General features: G+C 34.7%; 2 protein-coding genes across 2 annotated transcripts; one reads left to right on the top strand and one right to left on the bottom strand.

Moving 5' to 3' along the window:
- Positions 1–1,123: 1,123 nt before the first annotated feature.
- LOC134232969 (uncharacterized) lies at positions 1,124–4,466 on the bottom strand. The gene is made up of 2 exons (XM_062714961.1): positions 4,217–4,466; positions 1,124–4,118 (listed from the first exon to the last, which is right to left on the bottom strand). The coding sequence occupies exons 1-2, from the start codon at positions 4,456–4,458 to the stop codon at positions 2,081–2,083; spliced, it is 2,280 nt and encodes a 759-aa protein (XP_062570945.1). The 5' UTR covers positions 4,459–4,466; the 3' UTR covers positions 1,124–2,080.
- Positions 4,467–10,085: 5,619 nt separating this feature from the next.
- LOC134232972 (fatty acid-binding protein, heart-like) lies at positions 10,086–17,706 on the top strand. The gene is made up of 4 exons (XM_062714964.1): positions 10,086–10,405; positions 14,593–14,762; positions 15,261–15,371; positions 17,270–17,706. The coding sequence occupies exons 1-4, from the start codon at positions 10,318–10,320 to the stop codon at positions 17,318–17,320; spliced, it is 420 nt and encodes a 139-aa protein (XP_062570948.1). The 5' UTR covers positions 10,086–10,317; the 3' UTR covers positions 17,321–17,706.
- Positions 17,707–22,321: the final 4,615 nt, after the last annotated feature.

Raw genomic sequence — 22,321 nt, 5'->3', positions numbered from 1 at the left:
TTGCTTTTAATCCCTTCTAGATTTGTTATAGGACGGCATTTAAACATTTCCCCATTGCTCCAAATTTAGATGTACTCAGCACTATTTTGCCATTAAGCAGCGGGGGATCTTTTTTGAGCTAGCATCTTCTGCGACACTGGACATAAGATTTTATGGTCCTCTTTCAAGGACTGTTTTCAACGTTACTCATTGGGATTGGATCCTGCGATTTAAAATCATCCACTTCTTAACTCTAAAGCAAAATGCTCCAGAACCACTGCAAATCTCATGGCCCTCAAAAAGAACATTGATCGTCTATAAGCTCTGAAGGCTGATGGAAGGTTTGAAAACATATACTCGTATGTCTGGTCTTTGCGTTTTTGAGAATCTTGTCTATTTTATTCAATTTATATAAATGTAATGGCGTGAGATATTTTACAAGTTCAACTAAATAACAGTTGTGAATTAATTAATCATGAATTTTGCTTTTAAACGGCATCTGTACGATACTTAGCATTTTGTTCACAAATCGCTTTCTTTTGTACTTTTCTCATTTATAAAGGTAATTTTCCATTAAATTTTAGAATGTATTTTTAAAGCTGCTGTCAGAAAATAAAATTGTTTACCTACCTACCGACCCAACTTGAGAATTTAGGGTCGGGTTAGGGGAAACAAAGATATTTTTAATTCCGGCCTTATCCCCTAAAAATACACTAGTCAACAATGGTTTTCACGGAATAACAATTTCATATTATTCCAAAAGCAAGTAAATATTTGAAACATAAAAACGTCTTTGCGTCGGTTGCTCGTATAATTTGAGATTCTTTTCTGCTTCTTGGGGTTGTATTCATCAAAGGATAAAGGCAATATGTAATCAGGCTGAAAGATCATCCAACTTCTAGAAGAAAGTCGACTTTTCACGCCTTTTTAAAAGAAATTCAGCATATGATATTTTACTTCAGCTCCATTTTGAAAAGTGCAGATTATTTTTCTAGCCACCATGTAAAGATACGATCGAGGGTGATCAAAAGTTAAAAGCAAACTAACTGAATTATTTACATACAAGAAATAAAATTAGATGTTTGTGTTTATTATTTTTTAAGTACTCCAATTTTTAATGTATATCTGCCACCGTTATGTCCACGCCCCAGTAACAAGATCCAGGCCGTCAAATTATGCTCCGTAGCGTTCTGTCATAGAAGCTAAAAGAGTTTACTAATATATTTCTTACCTGTTTCAGTTATCTCATAAAACAAGAATAGTCTATTCGTCATAAACTACCACATCTTGGCAACAGGATAGGTGGATTTGGATGTCTTTTCACAGAATGAGCATGGTGACCATTATTACCCGACTGCTCTTTCTTGGGTACGTGATTCTTTTCATTGTGGATAAAGTATGGACCCCTTCTTTTTATCAAAACTGACATGTTAAAAGGAAACGCTATTTTAGGAATTTGATACCTTCCATCACTAAACCAATCAATCCAATTAATGATTTAACCTCTGGCAAATCTTTTGAGTTCATAAACCTGTACAAATCATATGCTACTGCAAAGGAATTTCCAAGATATACATTACATCATTGCAGCCTTTCGTTGCTTTAGTACGAATGAGTCATCCATTTCGTGTCAGAAGTCATCTACGTATTGACGTCATTTTTACATTGTGATGTCACAAAAATGAAACAAACGTTACGTAGCATCTGCTATTTATAGGACATCTTTATGACTATATTTGTGCCATATTTACTCTGACCTGAATAGTGGTTTTGTAAATAAAGAGATAGATCGCGATCTTTTTGATTAGCCCTCGTACAATATTGGTATAGCAGTTTAACACATGAGATTTGCAAATTTAAAGACTGCTCTTACTAATGCCTAATAAGCTCGATCCACTTCAATTTTCATTTGCAATAATGGGGTTTAAAAATTCATTAGAAACTGGACGATATTCCATGTGTGTCTCAGTTGAGATGTTTATAGAGGATTACAAACCATTGCTAACATACTGATATAAGTTTTAATTATTTTAAACATTACTATACTATCAGAACTAAACAAAGTCTTCTAACACACATTAAATTGTCATTGAATACATCGCTATAATTGGTCTCCTGGCCGTAATGTGTATGGCAAGAGTTTCAGAATTCTCTCACACGTGGGTTGTCGGATCCCATGATATGGATACTCCTTAATGGATTGCTGGAATGAATTCAGGGCTTCCTGGTAATTCCCTGTCTCCTGTTGACATATACCAAGGATCTGCCAGGATATATCCCTAAACATCACAGGTACGGCCAATGGATCATTCTTACAAAGTAAGGAATGTAACTCTTCTAACGCTTGCTTTGTGCTGAAGGCATCAACAGGCCGACAGCACAAGACCTCCAGCATCTGTAAAAATACAAACGGTGGAATGATCAAGAAGGGGTGTCTCATCTGAGAGCTCCCGTGACTTGTATCTTGTTCTTTGTTGAGTTCATAGATGTACGATATGCCATTATACAGTTTAATGTTTTGTGCCACACACCTTCTGAACTTTTTGGACCAGGATTGTCCCCCTACAGCTTCCTCATACCTGTCAGACTCGGCGTACGTGTACGCTAGATATGGCTGAGAAAATTTAGTCTTTGTCATTCGCAACACCGCCAAAGCTTCAACATATCTCTTGGTTTTGTAATAAAACAATGCAATGTACAACAGGTCCGACGTACATCCAATCTGTGCTGCCAATTTCAACATTTGACGAGACAATTTGTTAATAATATATTTCTGTTTGTTGTCCCTTGTAGAGAACGTGTTGTGCAATATAAAGGCAGTTCTTTGAAGAACGGAGGCCGTTAGTTTTTGTAACATTAGGAAGTGATATTTTGTTAAGGGTAAGTGAAGCAATTGTTCTACAAGACGCATGTACTTCATACATATCTTTGGGTCTGTAATGATAATCGAGTCTAAATTATACATCTCTCCAGAAATCTGACAATCAAACTCAGTCTCGGAGATGAGGCTCCGCTGATCTGTACGAATGAAGACACTTGGATTGTAAAGCACATTCAAGAAATTTGACTTAATGGAGGCACAATGTAGCAGGCATGCGTATCCCTGATCGTACAATGCATATAATGCATTAAATAAATAAAACTGTGCAGAACCTTGGATCTTTCCTAGAAACATGTTGTTTTGCGGAATGAAAAAGTTTGGACAAACTCCTTCATATACCCATTTCAGGATGAATTTAAAGCATAACAAAAAACACTCCAGGAGATTTTGTGGACACCAGTAAGGTATTGTATTTTGCTGAATCGTCCAGAAAACCGCTGTCTTTATGTGATAGGAACACAACAACTTTTCCTCATCACTTAATCCTCTGTTAATGACTTCTTTTAAGAAAAGTTTAAGCAACCCATAAGTTAGAAATTGACAGTGATTCATCGAATACACAAGTTTTCTTTCGGCAAGAGAAAAAGAAATTCTCCATTCATTATGTTCATGATTTCCTAATTTGTGTCCAATTGCTGCGAAATGACATCCCTGGCTAACAATGTCATGAATTATATGAGGCGGAGGCCATGAATGACATCTGTTTATCCACAATGAAGCAGATGGGGGCCAAAAAATACAACCGAAACAATGGGCGCAGTCAATTTCTATTCCAAATCTTTTACCACTGCCACAAGGCCCGTGCTGTGTTGAATTCGGAACCACCTCTGAACACATATTTACTCTGTATTTAGAACTAGACAAGTACCTTTCGTTGTTTATTCTCAGCAATGATGATTCTATTTTCTTCTCGACTGTGGGAGTCAATAACTGGAGTAAAGCATACCCCGGTGGACTATCTGTACAGTCTGCGAGAAGAACGGTTCGTCTATGGTAATATTGAGACTGACTTAAATTCCAGACGACAGTATGATCACCAGGCCAAAACATGGTATCCATGTCTGATCCCTTCAACCTAAACCCCTCGCTTTCGCTTCCACTATAACGGATAAACGGCTTTTTTCTAGTTCTTAAATGATTGTACACCATCTCAAAGACGTCCATCATATCCCTCCTCATGGTAATAACTTGTGTAGTTCCAACTACTCGACAAAGTCCCATAAAGACTGACTTCGATATTTCCCGTACTTGTGCTTCACTGTGCAAATAAAAGATAAAAAAATGAACGTTATTTTTTAGAAAAAACATACTAAGCATTAATTAGATAATAAATATATTTAAGAAGTTCATACGTACGTGATAAAATGCTCTGGATCACACTTAGGGGAGCCAGCCATGCCTGGTGCTATAAATAACACCTCCAAAAATCCAGGTATTAAAATAGTCAAAATGTTTGTAAACACAGTATGAACATGTGAAACGTCTGTGTTTCTTTCGGATGAATATTCATCAAATACTACAGGATAAAATAGCCTTATGCACTCAGTCATTTCTACTTTTGACCACGAAAATGTTCCAACTGACCACCTATCGATCATCACTTTCGCTGTCCTAGATAGAATGTTCTATCGTTAAAATGATTTTGTCCTACGGACCCGGTTTAACGATAGAATTCGTTCCGTGTATTCGTAATGTAGCAAAGAGAAACACGGGCGATAACTCGCATAATGCATTTACTAGGAACAATCTAGAGAGTTCCGAATGTAAACATGGCAGGTAATTTGAATCGCGAGAAAAACGTTGAGAAAATTAATTGGATTTTCGTAATTATATGGATTATTTTTTGGGATAAAAGGCATAAGCAATCTCAAAAAGGTTTGTTTTGATTAATTTATGAGTTATTTTCTGTGCAAATCCGTTTGTATCCTTCAAAATCGTTTCGTTGCGATTCTGCAATTTTTTGCTACATTACGAGTACATGGGTGGTATTCTAACTGTGGTGAGGGCTTGTACCGAGACACAGTTAGATTATTCTAACTATCGCTGTCCGTGTTTACCGTACGTATTATGACGCATAGCCAAATCAACAAAACAAAGAAAGATAACTCTCCTGGCGATAAGTCCTGCTTGGATTAAAGCTCACATATCGACCCGGGCTTTTAAAACTCTTTTACTTTACACTCTTATCGATTAGGTCCATGATTTTCTATTCAAGACACTTCCCAGTTTTACGTTTATTTCCCAACTCCTGGTTTTTAACATAATGAAGATATGTTCTGAATATGAATGAGAATTTTTAAGAGAAAAAATTGATAATGTGATAGAGAATCATGATCGAGTTATTCCTCCTAGACTAGACATTACACTCAACCTGCACCTTGCTATGATTTCATATCAATACCTTATAAAAAAAAAACTTTTAAAGTTATACAAGTGCAACATATCAAAGTAGTTAGTAAGTTTGTGTATGTTTTTCGCTTTTTTAATCTTTATTTATTTTTTATTATATCTCATTTCCCCATTGTTCATTTTTTATCAGACAATAAGAAAAAAAGTATGTCTTTCCCTTGAATAAATCAATTAACATACTTGATTCTTCTAGATATTTATATTCTAAGATATTCGTGACAATTGTTTATTTGTGCAACGTAAACGCGGTCACAAATTTTCCGCAAAATTTTCTTCCGAATACTAGTAGATGAATTAAAATAGAAGGATGATTTTAATGAGTAAAAAATTCTCAAACAAAGTTCACAAACACAGTCTATTATATAAATTGTCAGTAGGATTTAGATATTTAAAAAAAAAATCTAGTTAGATTTTATTAAATGATAGACGGTAATTTTTTTTCGAGATTCATAAGCATATGAAATGCAAAACAATATTTATGCACACTTATTATGCTCCTGTGTATTTCGTTCTCGAGATTTGTTACCACACACATACTCACAGAGAGAGAGGGGGATAGAGAGATTGGCTGGGGTATGAACATTTAGAAAGAAAGAAGGAACAAGCAAATAAAGCAATTGTGATCCTCCATATAAATGTGGATAGGATGCCATTATTTATGGCATATTGTATCAACATATGAACGCCTTATCATATCATTACTATTTTAACTTTGAACATCCATTTGGGACCCCATCCGACCCTCAGGGGATTTGAACAAACTTAAATCTCATAGGCATCGGAACCGGGGGGGGGGGGGGGGGGGCGCGCGCGCGCGCGCGCGCGCGCGCGCGCGCGCGGGGCTTGGGAAGATATGTTCAATATCTATACAACAGTTGTAAGTATATATTTAGAAAAAAAGTCATAAAAAACCACCGCAAGGTATTGTATTAGGAGAGAAGTGAGTGTCAGATTTTTATCATGTATAATCACAAAATCTTATTATTGATGTTATTCAAGAGATGCAATTGTTTATTTTATTCGCCAAATATCATGCTTTCGTTCCTTTATTTTAGAACATAATAATGCTGGGAGTTAATGTCTTAAATTTTGAAACAAAGAGAAATATGACCACATCATAAACATCGATAGTGAAAATGTCTGAGATCTAAACCTCGTAAATTACCCTGATACGCGAATCCCTGGCAAATAAAGAATCTTGATTTTAGAAGTATAACATTACCAATGAAATGCCTTGAGCAGGATCAAATTAATAGCGATACACTGAAACCTACAGGAATAACAGATTATTATGTCAATATGTTCATAACGAGGAAAATGTAAGCATCACAGGTCCGAAAACAAATTAATATATATATTTTAAGCTTAAGTCTCCCATAAAAATGAGCTATTTTTATTATAGATTTAACCATTCTTTTTTCCAGAATTTATCTATTTGTAAACTGTAGCTGCAGAACTCTAGCTCTCCGACAAAATTTATATTGAAAGACCGGAGAGCTACAGTGCCACCCATTGAAAAAAAAAACTGTATATTTATTGCGCACAAAAAAAAGTGCGCTGTTTCTGGATTAATTCTTCTAAATTCTTACCCCAATTGCAAAAAAAGCTAGATTTCAATAAAGACCTCACTCCTCTATCAACTACTTTTGTAGTTTACATCTGTATGAAGCGCGTTGGACCGAATTATCTTGCAAACCAAAATGGCAGTACAAATAGGCGAAATTTTCGATGATCTCAATTTCAGGACCAGGAGGCTATTAAAAACAATTATAAGGAATGTTTTGTTGTGAAAGAATATGTTAGAAACACATGGTTAGTAATATTTTGAAATGATAGTTTTAAAAACATAGAGAAATAAATAGAAAAGCAGCGCACTTTTTGTGCGCAATAAATATATGTACAGTTTTTTTTTTTCAATGGGTGCTATGTAGCTATCCGGTCTATCAATATATAGTTTTTTCTGAGATCTACTGTTCTGCAGCTATGTAAATTGGTGCTTCTGTGCTCACAAACTAAATAAAAGTGCAAAAAAGAGCGTTAAATTCTTATACTTCTAATAATGAAGTTTAAAAAATTTTCTCTTTGCAGCCTTTATACAATCCATTATTTCTGTACGGCGTAGGAATCCTTTACGATGAAAATAATACGACGATGAAATTTATGAAACGTTCTAGTGATTGATAATAATATTGATATACCGGAAGTTTAACTTAAATTGTCAAAACATTCAATTAAAAAAATATAAATTTCCTTCGAATAGTGTTAAGTCAACAAATATATTGTAAATACATATAGACGTCAGAGGAATTCGTCCTTGACCATGTTAGCATTAACGGCAAACGCTCTAAAACGAAAGTAACAGACCGACACTTATTCTGCTATATTTCCATTTCCAATTGTTTTCCCTATGATAAACACTACAAAAGTAAATGTTGTTAATTTCATTGTGATTCCTGTGGCATGTTAATTTCTCTATTGAAATACTACTGAAAGGTCAAATGTCAATCCTGCATGTATACGAGTGGCGTATAAATACACTGCAGAAGAAAAAGATGTTTTGTTTAATTGTTTACTAAGTATTTCGATTATGATATATCTTTCTACAAACAAAATAGATAATGAATTCTCTTCAAATCAAAAGCAAGTCACTAGCGCAACGCTGTCCATTATCACCGGGGCCTCGCGAGATCGAGAACTTCATTTCCGTAAACATGGTAAACAGCCCATCTGAACCACGTGGAGAAATCGGCATTGCCACATAGATCTATACTCCATCATCCGATACAGACATCGTCCCTCAGTCACTACCATCCAACTTCTTACACAATTCAACGTCCTCTGTTATATATTTACATTTGCAAATATCTTTCTTAGATGAACCTATTGAAGAAAAAATACGTTCAATTCTGTTTGAATTTCATTTGGGGGTCAGAGGTAATAGCGCAACCGGATCACAGAGCGATATGATATTTTGACCAACCAACTTCTAGGTCATTGCGCGTCATTGCATAGCAATACGTTGGCCCGTGTAATAAATACAATTTAACTCGAAATGTATTCGTTTCAAATGTAAATATAAGTAATAAACAACAATGTTAAAAAGTTCACTAGCTGGGAAACGAACTTTTAGTTGGTACGTGATCAAATCTACTGAGAAGCCCTTCGGGCTTCAAAGCATTTGATCACGTGACCAACTAAAAGTTCATTTCCCAGAGAACTTTTTAACATTGTTGTTTATTTCTTAATTAAACACACACAGTTCTGTTTCTTGACCATGCTGACCAACTCCCGTTTCATCAACTGCAACATTGCATTCAATATGGCGGCGGAGAAGTGACCTAGAACCTATACATGTGTTCGTGCTTCCGACGACCTTAATCTAGGTCACATATATAATTAATGTTAGCAAGATTGCTTTGATCATAATAAAAAATGTTGATATTTGACAGCAGTATATCTTTTTTATAGTAAAATTTGACGTCATGGGGCGGGGCAATGGAAAATAACATGGAATGCCTCGTACATTTCAAATCTACTAAATTAGACGGTATTTCGATTTATTTTTAGACTGTTATTTCAAGTAAAAATAAAAAATATAAGGTATCACTGTCTAGTTAGGAGGGTATGCCAGGGACATCAACAATAGTGGGAAACATTGGATAATTTGAGCATAACGGGCTTCGCCCGTTATGCAAATTATCCCATGTTTCCCACTTTTGTTGATGCCCTTGCATACCCTCCTAACTAGACAGTGATTCCTTAATTGACTTGTTCGAATACGGGATAGAATGTAGGTTGTAGAAATATGAATGGAATGGTAATAAGACAAGAGTCTGGGGTACATTTCTCATTCTTATAAGCGCTACAGAGAACTACCACGGTGATTTGCTATGACGATGAATTTAAAATTCATACCCGTGATCGCACAGTGACATGAGCATAATATTCCAGTCTCAGTCCTGTATATCGCAAATTTTGGTTTTATTTAAGCTTCCGTTATCTTTTACCTAAAACAGACTAGAAGTAACGATTTGTTTCAATATTTTTTCAATAAAAAGTAGGTCAGGAAAATAGTTCTGACTGAAGGAATTTATCGATGTATAAACTTTTTCTTGACTTTGTTCTCGTCTAATCAAACAACAGGAAATCAATGAATACAATTACGATTGGAATTGTAATTCAAATTACTTAAATAGGATTTGTCGAAAACTCTCTTCCCCCCTGAGAGAAGATATCACGGGTAATATTCCCATATAGGAATGACTGCGTGCAATTTTTTAGGGTGCGATTGGCATATATATATTTATAAACATTCAGTATAATATAACGAATACTGCATCGAGTTGAGGGTAAAAAATGCATGCAAAGATGCATGAGGCAAAATTGAAGCATGAGTTTAGATGCATGTGTCAAGATGCATAGTGTAAACCGGCCTTAATATAACGAATACTGCATCGAGTTGAGGGTAAAAAATTGAAAATGTTCACAATTCAAATATCATTTTCATCCTTGGCTGACAATGGTTCTCCGGCTTCGGGGTGAAAATTTTTCAATGAAACCTTCATCTTAACCTGAAACAGTTTATTTGTTTTTAATTTAACAATATCTTATTTTTAATTTAAGAAGATTTAATCATTCCTCGTGTAGAAAAAAGTTTATTTAAAGAACATAAATCACATTTTATTAACGACAATCGTCGACTGATTGTCGGTGTAAATGAAGTACACGTTACCTGTCGTAACCTTACAGGTATTTTACCTGGAGCTTTGAGAATTTCATTGATGAGAAAACTAGCAGTTATGTCAACACGATTATCGAAGACAAATTCTGTGCTGTAGCCGGTATAAATGGCAGCGAGTGATCCTTCGCCATTCTGTTGAGCATTGGATTACGTGAGACGCACGGTCTGTCAGTGAACAGGTGCGAGTTACAACGGAAGCACAGACTGTCCTACAGACGGCGCGCATGCCAGACGACGAACTGACCGCATTGTTTCGTGTATTAGTTTAACCCTTGTTTTCTAAGGTAGGAATAGTTTCGTGAAAAATATGTCCCTCCAGGAACTTAGCGAGAAATTTGGAGGAACATGGAAAATGGAATCGGAGGAAAATATCGCTAAATATCTTGAAGCGATGGGTAAGAAAAGAAATTTAATTTTTCAGTACCAAATTAATAATTTGATTTTTTGTAATTTGAATATTTTTACTTTTTGTTCGAAACTCTTAATAATTTTCATACTTTCTTTCTTTTTCTCTCCCTTTCTATCTCTCGTGTCTTTTGAAAATAGAAAAACTGTCAAAAATTAATTATTTCTCTTTAGGTGGCAATATAAATTTCTAAAGAATTTTTTATTTCCTTCAAATCTTTGATAAAATTTACATCGATAAAACCACTTCATGTTTATTCTGAAGGCTGTCATAATTAATTGCTCTAATTAACGGCACGAAAATAAAACAAAATAGAACTTCCGTTATAGCATAATTATTTCTGACGCACGTTTCATGTCTTAATCATCTCTAACTTTAGGAAAAAGAAAGCATGTTTCATAAAAAATCTCTTTTGTAGACGGTAATGGGGAAGCGATGTAACAGGTCAGGGAAAATTAACGTGCCGGGGGAGAGTGAAAATAGATTGTTGTCTGAGTCGAAAGCGTACGTAACGACTTTCTGAATTTATTTCTCACCTTTTTTATATAAATTAAAGGATCAAAGTTCTTGACTGCATATATATCGAAAAATAAATTACCTTTTGAATTACAAAAGTTTATTGCACAGCTAGAGAGTTAAGAGTTTGTGTTGCATATAAATAATATTTACATTTTAGTTAATTTACATATATATATGCTTTACATGCATGCATGACTAGAGAGTTAAGAATTTGTTACATATTAGGTATATTAAAAACTTTCAAAGGAATTTAAATGTTTCGATAAAAACAACTCATCCCCTGGGGAACACAATATTTTATATCTTTTAAAACAGTTACACACCTTGTTTTCGTACAATAAACATAAAGTATAAAGAAATTATTGATTTTATCTGTCTGGAGCGCCTTGTACAAACAGTACATTGAACTTCGAGGTGTCTGTTTACTTTTAAAGAAATAAAATTGACAATTAGCGACGCGTACTGTATATTTCACATCAAACTAACGAGACTATTTTATATTTACTGCAACAACCTGTCATTACCAAACACATAATTTATTTTTACTCGGGACCTCTCAGCATGTTGTCATATTTCAATGAGTACCACATTTAAAACACATATACTTCAGAAACATAATGCTTCTGGGGCCCATCGGTGGCAGCGGATTAATCATCATGCTGAATATACTTGTCAACTTTAGGTAAATAGAGGGCACAGGAGAGTGTTAATTGTTAGACAAAACAATTTGTCAACAAAAGCAATGCCTGTTTCAAGAAAGGTCGAGCACATATTTGTCATTTGTGGTGGGAACAATCTAAAAATAAAATTTCAAGCATTCGTAGTGAATTAAACGTACCAGGACTGAACATGCATCAGAAGACGGGGATGTCGTTAGCGGTTAGAAAACAATCCACTGACAGACAGACAGGCGGAAAGGCGGTGTAATCTGTGGGACTTATACAGGAATACTAATCAGTGATCATTAGCAGACAAACGGACAAAGAAATCAATAATGATTATACTCAAACCTGATTTATGATCATTGACAGACAGACAGACATTGTGAGCGGTAGAATTTTGTAAACAAATCTTCTCAGTGATAATTGAAAGGTAAATAGGCAATGCAACCAGGAGACATAAATCACAAACCTTATCAATACGAACACACAGACAATAAATTCTGTGGACCTTACAATTAAACCTGATCAATGATCACTTACAGACAGACAGACAGACGATGTAAAAAGTGGAACTAATACATAAACCTGAACAGGGATCACAAACAGACAAACAGATACTTATTCCAACAGAACGTATACAGATTTAAGCAGTGGCAGCATTCTTACGGAGGGACCTTTGTCAAATATCCATCATCAGCTGCTCAGTCCTCCTTTACTCAAGTGGGGATTTTGGTAATTCATTCTGCTGATATAACCTACAAGCACTCTTCTTGGTAATTCATTCTGCTTATATAACCTACAAGCACTCTTCTTGGTAATTCATTCTGCTGATATAACCTACAAGCACTCTTCTTGGTAATTAATTCTGCTGATATAACCTACAAGCACTCTTCTTGGTAATTCATTCTGCTTATATAACCTACAAGCACTCTTCTTGGTAATTCATTCTGCTGATATAACCTACAAGCACTCTTCTTGGTAATTCATTCTGCTTATATAACCTACAAGCACTCTTCTTGGTAATTCATTCTGCTGATATAACCTATAAGCACTCTTTAAGACAATTTTTTCTGCTTATATAACCTACAACACACTTCTTGGTAATTCATTCTGCTATATAACCTACACACTCATTTGGTAATTCATTCTGCTTATATAACCTACAAGCACTCTTCTTGGTAATTCATTCTGCTGATATAAACCTACAGGCACTCTTCTGGGTAATTCATTCCCCTGATATAAACCTACAAGCACTCTTCTGGGTTATACTTACTGTTACAGTTAGTTTTTTAAGCAATACATTCCGTTAAAGGACTGGTACACTTTAAGGCGATATTTTCCTTCAAAAGTAACTTTTTGGCACTGCTCTGGGTACTCATTTAAGCGATACTTGCTACAAATACCCTTTTTGGCGATATTTTCCGGCTTCAGATTTTTTAGTGGGGGGGGGGGTGTTCCTTACTACATATTTTTCTCTTTTTGCGAGATTTCCCTGCCACAAAATCTCTGAATCGGCGATATTTCTTGGATACAGACACTGTCTCTGCTACAGATACTCTTATTATCATTTTTTCCTTCCCTAGATATACTTTTCTCCAAGCACACTCTTTTACTGTTAAAATATACTGTATACCAAGTTCTTTTCGCATGCCAGAAATTTTTGCGATGTTTGCAGGAACCTCATCATTGCGAATATTAATTTCTCGCACACTAAGCCGCTCTTTAAAGTCTCTGTGTCTATTAACAACAGGTCTAAAAAAGGCTTGCTCGCCAAAATTAATCGTCGCGAAATAGTTTACCCCCCGGTAATTAGCAAAGTAATGTTGCCTCGAATAAAAGTTGGTTAACAGTAATCACTGTAGATTATTTCCTTTACCCCAGTCATTTTCTGTTACTTGTGAAATTACTTTACAGTTAAAAAAATTTTTTCTGGTTCATAATGCCACCTGAAATACCTTGGTAGCCCTGACAGTCGATAAGGGTCAGATGAACTTTAAAAGCCTTTGATGTCTTATCTGCATGTCAGTAAATACATTAATCTACCCACAAGTTGTTCACCAGGCCCATCACGTCTACCCAAGTATATGTCAACAGCACATAACTCCATTTCCTAGAATATTTCTACCCTCAGTGGCTTTTACCATCGCTATCGGCAACGGTTTCACTTTAAGTTTATTCACTCTAACTAAAATATTGGTTTATTTGGTACAGTAACAAGTTACTTCTATATGCATTAAATACAAGCTGCGTGGTCAACAAAACAATATTTGTTTGTGAAACACTGATGCGCCTAAATGGTAGCTTATGGCGAGGGTTGAAGTTTCTCAAATGCAAGGTCATACTCCAAGGCCAAAAGGTTAAAATTGTCGGTATCAAGAAGAAGGTCTTTTCAGAAATACACCTGTGAAACATGACAGCCCTAGTACCAACTGTTCAAAAGTTATAACAAAGGTTAAATAACAAGTGGGTCAAACTCTAAGGTCAAGGTCAAGAGATAAAACATATTTACACGAACTGAAAGGTCTTGTCATATTGAATACACATGTGAAGCATGAAAGACCTGGGGCCAACTGTTCAAAAATTATGGCCAAGGTTAATGTTTTTTATTCAGTTTTTTTTTTTATTTGGGTGGGGGGTGTAAATGTGGATCAGACTTCAAGGTCTAGAGGTCAAATGGTTGCACCCAAAGAAGAAGTCTTGTCACAAGGAACACCAATGAAATGTGAAAGACATAGCCCCACCCAGTCAAATGTTATAAGCAAGAAAAAAATTTTAACAGACAGAGGGACGGACAGGGCAAAAACTAAATACACCAAATCTTCGATTACGGGGACAAAATAAAGATCATGACAGAGGATTAAAAAATAAATAAATGCATAAGAGAGGGGGTATTAAGGAGAGCAGACTGTATTATAATATTTAGGATAAGCTTACCTTTTACATAGTTTTGTTTTCGGTATTTATCGTGAATTGACCGATTTCATTGCCATTTTAGGAGTTGGTTTTCTAATGAAGAAAATGGCCTCCGCAATGAAACCCACGATGGTTATAGAAGTTCAAGGAGAGGAGGTAGTCGTGACGAGGAAAACTCCTATCAAGGACCTTCATTCCCGACACAAGCTCGGAGAGGAAACAGACATAGTCGAACACGATCGGAAGTACAAGGTACAGTCTAGTACTTGAACTGGAGGTCAAGGCAATATCCGGATCTACAAATGAAATAGAACAAACGCGATCAGATATAAAACATGAAAATCACAGGCATTGTAATTTGTATTAACTTTTGCTTTGTTTTTTATTGATTTCACCTACGGGTAATTCATGTAATTAGCATCAATGGAAAATATTAAGTTTCCTGTGCTGATTATGTGATATACAAAGTAAAACATTTTTTTTTCATTACATGGAAAAGTAGTTCATTTTAGGGTAGAATGGTCATTTTAGTGTAGATTGGTCATGATTAGGAAAAGTTTTGTTACACATTGAGTTGTTTCAGATGCAAACCTCCTGAATAGCGTTTGTGTTATTAACAATAATTTTGCAATGCCCGCAACCAATTTATATCGCGCCATATACGATTGAGGTTCGGACGAATATGATTTCAGATCTCAGCCAAGCGTTAAAAAGTAATTTGTTTGACATCTGGTAAATCTTTTTTGTCAGTCCACCATGACGTTCAGTGACGGCAAGATACGGATAAACAACGAGCCGGCGGACGAGAAGGGAAAAGCGAACACACTCACACGGGAAGTAGAGGGAGACACGCTAACTCAGGTTATTATACTTGTATAGACTACACTGTGACGTCATTAAAATGGAACAATCTGATATAATTGGTTTTATTATCAAAATAAAGTCACTTCATTTATGCAGAGTCAAGGATAAGTTCAATTTTCTTATTCAATACATAGATTTGTACATTTATGGCAAAAAGACTATATTTACATGCCCCCCTCCCGAAAAAAACTAAATTTTAGAGGTTAAAATAGAAAACATTCGACCCCTAGAATGACATTTTGAGTACACTCATAGAATAATTCTAAGAATAATTCTAGGTTCTGGGGTCATAAAACATAGAAAATATCCTGCTCTTTTTAGCTCACATTAGCTGAAAGCTTTTCTGGTCACCCATCTATCCGTCTGTATGTCTGTCAGAGGGACTATTTCTATACATGTATCAGAAAAAAATAATAATACAGAGATTCATGAAGAAAACTTTTGGCGACCCCTGACCTTATGAGTACACTCTTAGAATTTCATATTCTAGGTCTTAAAAATAAGATAAGATCGAGCTCATTTCTATCTAACCTCACTCAAGTGAGCTTTTCTAATTTATCGTTTTCTACCTCCGTCCATCCGTTTGTGAGCTTTTCAATTCTTTAACTTCTCAAGAATCATTAAAGTGATCAAATCATCACCATCGGGGGTAGGATGGGGCCACAATAGATATAATAAGAAGAAAATATCTAGTTAAGAACAGCAGGGGGAAATTACTCATGTGAGCTTTGTAGCCCATGGGGCTGTTGTTGATCTCAGTCTCACTTTTCCACTATATATCTCTTTTGTAAAAGTGAGGGAGGGATCAAAATTATACTTACTTAATTATTTTTGCTCTCGGGGCTTTGAATTATTATTTTTCCCTGTTTGAAATATACTAAATTCTTATATAAAATACTGCCACACTTTAAAAAAAATAATTCAAGCAAAGTGAAATTTTCTGAAATCCAAAATTTTCAATGACCTGTTTTCCCGCTGATAAACATATACAACACAGACGAATTTTATGAATTCCAAAAATCCATGTTTCCCTATGCAACGTGTATTTGGTCGATAAACAAACCCTATAGGTATAACATTTCTTGTACAAATAAATCATATAATAGACAACACGTGTATCTGTAAGATCCAGTGATTTTATTGTCAGCTTAAGGCCCTCTCCGACGAGGTGAAAGATTTGTTTATAAACCCGTGATGCTTGCCTCGCCGGATACAAACCACAGATACAAGATTGGTCTCGTCTGCGTTTGTAAAATGATTGATGTTAACTGGTAATTAATGAACATGCCAGCTCTAAATAGAACTTTGTGTAACAGAAATGTTTAAAATATTTCTTCAAAGTAATAAATACGATAACGTACCAAAAACGACAATACGTCTTCGTTTTCGGTGGCAGATATTACAGCATTTAATTTTTTTCCAACAGATATTGAGTTATGCTATTAAACTTGGATCATCTTTTCCCCCGCAATGCAATAACATGGATTCAAAATAATCCTCACAGAACCCTTTTTCAAACACAAAATGTTGAAAACGTCTAACTTGATAAGTAATTATTTCAACATTTCATTTCTCCGTAATTCATTCAATTGCTAACGTAATTAATGTTTATAAGTGGAACAAATTTGATGTGATAAGAATAGATATTTTTATTAAAAGCTTTATCTGAAGCCAATATTGCGCCCCTAGAGAATAAACATCATACAGATGACTTACAACAAAATGCAAAGAATTAATTTTTCTTTTAGAGAGAGATAAACTTCAAACATGAACGTCCCGTGGGAGGCTGATAATTATATTAGACCAATTATTAACAACTGCCATTTGGATATAAATATAATGGTCGAGTGATTGTTATTTCATTATTTACTTAAGCGACTTTTGTTTCCTTCCAGACATACACAGTGGAGGATATTGTCGCCACAGTGTCTTTCCGGAAAATTTGATTCCAACCATCACCAAGTGCCCTTCTTCAATCTACATCACGCGAATCGCTTCCACGTGGCGAAACAGATAATGGTGCCTTAAAGCACGAGAATTTTGAATGCCACTATTTTGTTGCAGATGTATTTATGTTGTAACTTTTATTTACATGCGCCCATATCTGACTTTATATAAGATTCCAACGGCAGAGGGCGGTCATGTCGAGATCAGTAGAATTTCGAATGTATTTCTGATGCTTCGATTCGTACGCCATATTCTGCTTATACTGACAGTATTGTCGTCGTGTTGAAAGTTGAGACTTATTTTACTGTATTTTATTTTATTTATAATGCTCATTTTGTATTGATTATTTTTACTTTTGTTGAAGAAATAACGTTCGTCTACTTAAAGAAGACGTGTCTCTTATTTTATAAAACAGTACTCACTCCTGCGTATTGAGTCGTCCCTATGGTGTAGTGGTTAGAGCGTCTGCTCTAAAGTCGCAGTGTAAGGAGTCGAATCTAACTTTGGGACACACACACTTCGGATGAGACCGTATAAACCCAGGTCCCTTGTCACAGTAAGTGCTGGTACGATAAAGATTACTGCTCAATGGTCCTGAGTGCCGAGTATAGGTCATTTGCAGCTATACACCGGCAAAGGGTGGCGTCTCTATAAGAGAGGGACGTTAAACAAATTCATCAATCAATCTGCTTATAGACAGCTGAATTCCTTTATTTTCTGTGCAACTATAAATTGACCCTTTAAAGATACAATCTGCTGATGTGCATGCAGAAAACCTTAATAATATTCAAACGGTGGCAATGTATATCGGGAGGAAGTCTAACCTTTCCTGAGAATTTGTTACTGAAGTATAGGTACTTTAACAAGTTTCTTCACAAAAAATAGGGGTACCTTACCAGACGTTTGGACACGATACAAAAGGGTCATATTTCTCATATTATCCTTATGGATAATCATCTGTATGGCTTGTATCACATTTTTGGTGTACTTATATTTAAAAAACATTTTTAAAACAATGTAGAAATCAGAGGAGAATGATAAATAGGAATAATTTCTACATAAAACCAAGAGATTCAAAACATCTACATGAGGAACGTGTCCTCAGAACTTAAATATTATAAAACGTATTACGCTTTGTACAAATTATTCTTCATTTTAAGTTTCGATTAATATTGAAAACAAGAAAAAAAAATTCGATTCATTCAGCTTTTCTTTATGGCCATTTTGATGTCTGTTATTTTGTTCTGATAATTATATTTTCACCAAAGCCTCCTCAGATCAGGACTATTTTAAAGAGATTTTAAGTCTAAAGGAATGTTAATTAGAGGACGCAGCGTCCCATTAAACAAAAGTCTAAAGGCACTGTTATGTGTGATAATTTTTCAAACCTTTGTTCATCGCTTTCTGTTGTACGCATGCCTCTATTCTCAGCCATTACATAACAATTGACTTTCAAGAAGAGCATCAGCTCAGTCTTTGATTTGACAGAAACCAGGATACTAGAACAAAGAATCGGGAGCAAGCTCTCGCTGTTAGAGCGTTTCATTGTGGCTTTTGGAGGCTTGTTTGCAGTTCTCAAAGTGCAGCATCAATCTAGATACTTATCGTTAGGAGCCGACAAATTACGGCGAATCCTTCACGCCCCCCGGCGCAGCTCACTCCGCGGGAACACGTTCCTTGTCTACTGTTGCATTTTGCGGCATGTTATATTAATTATTTTGCACGAGTTGACTCCCCAAAACCATTTTCTTCTTGAGTTTTCACTAGTTTTTGTTAGATATTTTATGATTTGGAATTTTAATCAGGTTAACAAAGTGTTTTCTGCACCTTCCACCATTTTTTTATTTCTCTTAAATATACAATGGAAAGGCAAACCGAAGCAACTCTCAAATTACAATTTCCTTCATGCAAAATAAAAGAAAAAAACATATCATTAAATATATTTTACATGTGTCCACATGTCAACATACTTATGGCGTACGAATAATGGTCATATTTTGTGTGACCCATGATACTTTTTAAATGTAATGTGTCCTCTTTGTGACTTCATCCTTGACTTTGACCCTGAACCACTTAGCTTTTAACTTTGGTCACCAAGTATCGTTTTAGTAAGACCCTTAGAAAGATTGACAGTTATCCCCCAGATAACCCACTCTTTCTATTCAATCTAGATATTTTATACCCATCACAGTCTTCGGCCTTTTTATCCCTTGTCTTCTGCAAAGTTGAGGTTTAATTAAAGATGATTAAAAGTCGGTAAACTAGACCCTGTATTTAGGCTGATTAAAACTCAAAATTTAACAAAATCATATTCACAAAATTGATAGAATAATTGTAATATTTACCTTTTTATAACCTGTGAGTCCTCAAATAAATTAAATTTAAATTCTCAACCGAATCTCTTTAATTAGCAGGGATCAAATAAGACAAGTATAGTAAAACACAGATATAGTGAACACGCATATTAAGAAAATAATGCTTACAGTGAATAAATTTTCATTTCCTATGGCTTTAAATTGTATGAACTTTAAATAATAATACTTTCTTTGGTTGTTAGTACGGGAACTATAATGTAGCAGCTGTTGCAGAAAATAATACATAACTGTAAACCTAATGCGGGCAATGTTATTTTATTGTTTATATTTACATTTGTATCAAAAATCATTCAAAGTAAAATTAAATTTGTTAACTATTGTATTTCAGATGAATATGTCATTGTATGTAAAACTGATGGAACAGCAATTGTTCAAGAAATCTATATACACACTTGGCTTGCTTAATGTCGTTCATATACTAATTAATGGCAATGGTCTTCATAAGAATTAAAGGATTTTATTTAAACAATAAAATTCTTTCTTTTTTGTTATTACTGGAATCAACGGAAGCAGCTGTTGCAGAAAAAATGCATTACTCGCGTAATTGGGTTATGTAAATTTTTCTGCAATAGCTGCGACCGTTAATTCCAGTAATAACAAACAAAGAGAGACATTTTATTGTTAAGGTCTTCCGTTTCCAACGGAAGACCTTCTACTGATTCTGAAGATTAAGATTATTCTTATTATTCTTTTTTTTTTTCTTCCTAGACGCCAACTTTGAGGCCTCATATCTCACTCATTTCTCAATGGATTTTGTTCAAATTTTCAGACATTATAGACGGTAATAAACTCTATCAGAATGCTGTCGATAATTTCAAAAAGTCACTTCCGGTTTTGAGTTATTTCCCTTTAAACGAAAAATTATAGGCTTTCATTTCCAGACAAAGGCTCAGAGACCACTATAGCTGGAGCAGAAATTTTACTGGTTTTAGATAACAGAAAGATTGAAGTTGTGCACATCGGTTTTTGTTTTTCGATTTCTCTATTCAAAATGGCGCTATACAGGGGTCAAAAAATAGAACGTCTAAAAGAGCGAAAAGTTACACATGTTTTCCTTTTTATCTTGAAAACTAAAAATATTTTGTTAAGATATAATGAACAAAAGTTGTGCATAATTGCAAGAGCTTTCATATAATTCTATTCAAAAGGGGCTGGCCCCTATGATTAGGGATTTAGGGAGCTTGAAAGTTTTTGCTTTATAGCTCAAAAACGGTAAATATTTCGATCTGGATTATACGAACAAATTTGTTCTTTGACACCTTTTTAATCTGATGAAAATGTTTTGTGTTCGATTATACCGGGGGTATTGCGTAATACGTAGTTGAAAGCAGGCCAGGTAAACAGGTAGCGTTTTTCATTCGGAAAGGAAATCAGACCTCTTCATGTGTATAATTTACATAAACTTCCTATCAGTAATAAATCCTATGGTATTTAATGTTAATTTTCTTCTAAATAGGGCTTTATACGTGCTTTACGGTTCACTAATAGATTATTTATAACGATTAGTCTTTCTTTTTTATTTATTATTAATTAGTTTTACAGTGAAAACGTCTTCATAAACGGAATATATTAAATCTATCTTTCTACATTGATTATTATAACAATTATAAGTTATTTTAACTTTATGCATCGAATAATTCACGATCATTAGTTATATACATTTGGCGATCTCCAAGATCGCCTAGAAGTTTGTAACAGTTATGTAATCAAACGCGCAAATCCCACGCTGTCTATCTAGGTCACTAGTGTACCAGCCACCTGTCGTAAACAATGCAAGTGTCTGTGATCGTGTTTAAAATCCATTGTGTACAAATACCTATCAATTTATAGAAAATCATGTTTTTAATTTATCGAATCAATAAAAATACTTCAACGATCTTTCATTTAATCGTAATTCGAAACACTGGTGCATAAATCATTTTGAATTGTGATCGCTTTCTTTCGCCTGTTCACGCAAAAATTATTTCTCTATTCCGTGTTAATGTATTTTATTTAAATTGTAATTGAAAAGGGGCTTCGGCAAATAATTATAATTAGTTATGGAAGTCTTGTGATACGTAATGTACTATTATATACGTTTTATTTTTACCACCACTCTTTTGTTTCTCCATTATTTTTTTTTATATTAATAAACATTGAACGTTAAAAAAATACTTTAAAATATACTATTATTCACGTATTTGTAATAAACAGTTTACATCCAGCTTTGTCGCTTTGTGTCTAAAATTTTGTAGCCCAGTCCTCATTTACAAGCACGTGTCCGCAGATAGCAGCGGGTATGTCGATTTGAAAATCCGTTGTGTACTCCGATAGTTACAAATGGAAAATTGGGTTTGAAATCATGTCGACTCCTTTCATACCATTCAATTTCACTCTATTTCAGCTTGTTTTAATCAATCGCAATCGCTTGTGCATTTATTCATTTCAAGTTTTATGCCTTTTGATAGCCGAAAAAAAAACGAGCTAGGTTTACACCATTTTTTCCTGTATTTATCGAAGTGGTAATTGTTTTATGAATCTTAAACTACATGTACGTAACACAAGTGAACTTGTGATGAAAATTTATTAAACGAAAATAAAGCAAGAAAAAGTTAAAGTTAATATTTTACAAAAAAATCAAGTCAA

Source organism: Saccostrea cucullata, unplaced genomic scaffold, assembly GCF_032062105.1.
Source record: "Saccostrea cucullata isolate Sc308-1 unplaced genomic scaffold, CSIRO_AGI_Scuc_v1 ctg5458, whole genome shotgun sequence".
Classification (NCBI taxonomy): Eukaryota; Metazoa; Mollusca; class Bivalvia; order Ostreida; family Ostreidae; genus Saccostrea; species Saccostrea cuccullata.
The sequence above is the reverse complement of the archived record's forward strand: the minus strand, read 5'-3'. Positions and strand labels throughout refer to the sequence as shown.

Bases quoted from the DNA above. Each gene is read 5' to 3' on its own strand.
- LOC134232969 (XM_062714961.1), bottom strand. From the start codon at position 4,458: ATGATCGATAGGTGGTCAGTTGGAACATTTTCGTGGTCAAAAGTAGAA. The intron at 4,119-4,216 runs GTACGTATGAAC...TTATTTGCACAG, and splicing joins GATCCAGAGCATTTTATCAC to TGAAGCACAAGTACGGGAAA.
- LOC134232972 (XM_062714964.1), top strand. From the start codon at position 10,318: ATGTCCCTCCAGGAACTTAGCGAGAAATTTGGAGGAACATGGAAAATG. The intron at 14,763-15,260 runs GTACAGTCTAGT...CTTTTTTGTCAG, and splicing joins AACACGATCGGAAGTACAAG to TCCACCATGACGTTCAGTGA. The intron at 15,372-17,269 runs GTTATTATACTT...GTTTCCTTCCAG, and splicing joins AGGGAGACACGCTAACTCAG to ACATACACAGTGGAGGATAT.